Here is a 2,500-nt window from a genome sequence, read left to right as displayed (position 1 = left end):
TGAGTTCTTCTTTCTTATTTGGTTTCTTCTCCATTTTCAAGTACAGATTAATCTGAAATAGAGAAACATGTCAGAATCGGCTCTTCAACCCGTGTGTGTGAGTCGGCTCTTCAACCCGTGTGTGTGTGTGTGTGTGTGTGTGTGTGTGTGTGTGTGTGAGTCGGCTCTTCAACCCGTGTGTGTTTACGATCACTGAATATGACATTGAATGTGAGGGTTGACACCTGTCAGAAACAGTACTGATGATCGTGATTGACAGGTGTGTGTGTGTGTGTGTGTGTGTGTGTGTGTGTGTGTGTGTGTGTGTGTGTGTGTGTGTGAACGCACCTGTTCGGTCAGAAACAGTACTGATGATCGTGATTGACAGGTGTGTGTGTGTGTGTGTGTGTGTGTGTGTGTGTGTGAACGCACCTGTTCGGTCAGAAACAGTACTGATGATCGTGATTGACAGGAGTGTGTGTGTGTGTGAGAACGCACCTGTTCGGTCAGTAAGATGGAGGTGTTGCTGTACTTCTTGCTGGTCTCGGATCCCAGCGTGACGAACCTCAGCAAGTACAGCGACAGCGACACACACCAGATCAACAGCTCCCAGTTATAATGGAACTCCAGGAACGTCTCGTGAACGTGAAGCAGCTGCAGGACACACACACACACATCAGCACTGGAGTACAACATGTTCTCGTGACACACACACTCATCAGAACGGGAGTAAAACATGTTCTCGTGACACACACACTCATCAGAACGGGAGTAAAACATGTTCTCGTGACACACACACTCATCAGAACGGGAGTAAAACATGTTCTCGTGACACACACACACTCATCAGTGACGAACCTGAGCACAGCAGATGAAAACCACAGAGAGCGTGAGGAGAAACGCAGAGGAGACGATCACATCCACCGAGCGCTGAGGACCACGCCGCTGCAGAGAGAGAGAGAGAGAGAGAGAGAGAGTGTGTGTGTGTGAGAGAGAGAGAGATGTTCATACAGGGCTCCAGAGTATCTGCTGTGGCCTTTGACTGAAAATGTCAGAACTCATCTTAGATCATCTCTAACGCAGTGATTCACATTTCCCCCATTCTGACTGCTTTACTGAGCAAGGGTTAAGGTGATGATACACAGGGCAACTTTTTTAGCAATGTTGCTGTCGACGGGCAACCAGGTGAGACACAGGGCCCACGACCGATCTAAATTATCCAGATAGAAATGTATTGCCCATTTTCAATGGGACAGTGCCCAAGCAACAATCGCTCGGCAAGACTGCCCAACAACATTGCTCAAAAAGTTGCCTTGTATCTCTGTGCCTTGCCTGTATCATCACCTTAGGGTTAGGGTTAGGTCATTTACTGAGCGATGCCTTGGTAATAAATAGACGTAACATACAGAAATTACAGTGTGCAGTTTTACTGTAAGCTGACGATCTCCTGACACCCGAGGGCCGCCGCACCGGACACACTGAGCTTAGTTTGAAGATAAAATTAACTTTGCATTAATATTATTAAGATATTGTGAATGATAATAATCAAATCAAAGTGAGTGAAAAAATAGATATTAGTGAGTGAAAATAGCTAATAAGTCGATAAGCGTCCTCTGCAGCCACCTACTGGTTATAATGGTAATTAATTTATTTATTTTTTTAAATAAGTGTGAGTTTTCCTTCATCTTGAAACATTTTAGTTTTATAAATGGGGACAATCTTTGAAGGATGAACAAAAAAAATGTTTTTGTCATCGCATTAAAAATAACATTTAAATATGATATTATAGTTTTGAAGTGCTGGAAAAAGATGTGTAGTACTCGTAAGCGTTTGACTATTTCTGCCACAATACCATAGTTACAGTTAGTGTTACTACAGTGAGTGTTAGTACAGTGAGTGTTACTACAGTGAGTGTTACTACAGTGAGTGTTACTACAGTGAGTGTTACTACAGTGAGTGTTACTACAGTGAGTGTTACTACAGTGAGTGTTACTACAGTTAGTGTTACTACAGTGAGTGTTACTACAGTTAGTGTTACTACAGTGAGTGTTACTACAGTGAGTGTTAGTACAGTGAGTGTTACTACAGTGAGTGTTACTACAGTTAGTGTTACTACAGTTAGTGTTACTACAGTGAGTGTTACTACAGTTAGTGTTACTACAGTGAGTGTTACTACAGTGAGTGTTACTACAGTGAGTGTTACTACAGTGAGTGTTACTACAGTTAGTGTTACTACAGTGAGTGTTACTACAGTGAGTGTTACTACAGTGAGTGTTACTACAGTTAGTGTTACTACAGTGAGTGTTACTACAGTGAGTGTTACTACAGTGAGTGTTACTACAGTGAGTGTTACTACAGTTAGTGTTACTACAGTGAGTGTTACTACAGTGAGTGTTACTACAGTGAGTGTTACTACAGTTAGTTTTACTACAGTGAGTGTTACTAAAGTTAATGTTACCACAGTTAGTGTTACTACAGTGAGTGTTACTACAGTGAGTGTTACTACAGTTAGTTTTACTAC

The 2,500-nt window shown here is 42.2% G+C and overlaps 1 protein-coding gene across 2 annotated transcripts in view; it reads right to left on the bottom strand.

Annotated features, from left to right (window-relative positions):
- The window catches only part of LOC308689901 (protein PHTF2), a 44,370-nt gene that overhangs the window by 3,831 nt on the left and 38,039 nt on the right, over window positions 1–2,500 (bottom strand). For both annotated transcript variants that reach the window (XM_081364008.1, XM_081364009.1), the window contains 3 exons: window positions 838–924; window positions 478–633; window positions 1–52 (listed from right to left, as the gene is read on the bottom strand). The exon at window positions 1–52 is cut by the window's left edge and continues 44 nt beyond it. In XM_081364008.1, the coding sequence (XP_081220134.1) occupies window positions 1–52; window positions 478–633; window positions 838–924 (295 nt within the window). The remainder of the gene's footprint in view (window positions 53–477; window positions 634–837; window positions 925–2,500) is intronic.

The sequence above is a fragment of the Scardinius erythrophthalmus genome, assembly GCF_964197995.2.
Source record: "Scardinius erythrophthalmus genome assembly, chromosome: 4".
Lineage (NCBI taxonomy): Eukaryota > Metazoa > Chordata > Actinopteri > Cypriniformes > Leuciscidae > Scardinius > Scardinius erythrophthalmus.
The sequence above is the reverse complement of the archived record's forward strand: the minus strand, read 5'-3'. Positions and strand labels throughout refer to the sequence as shown.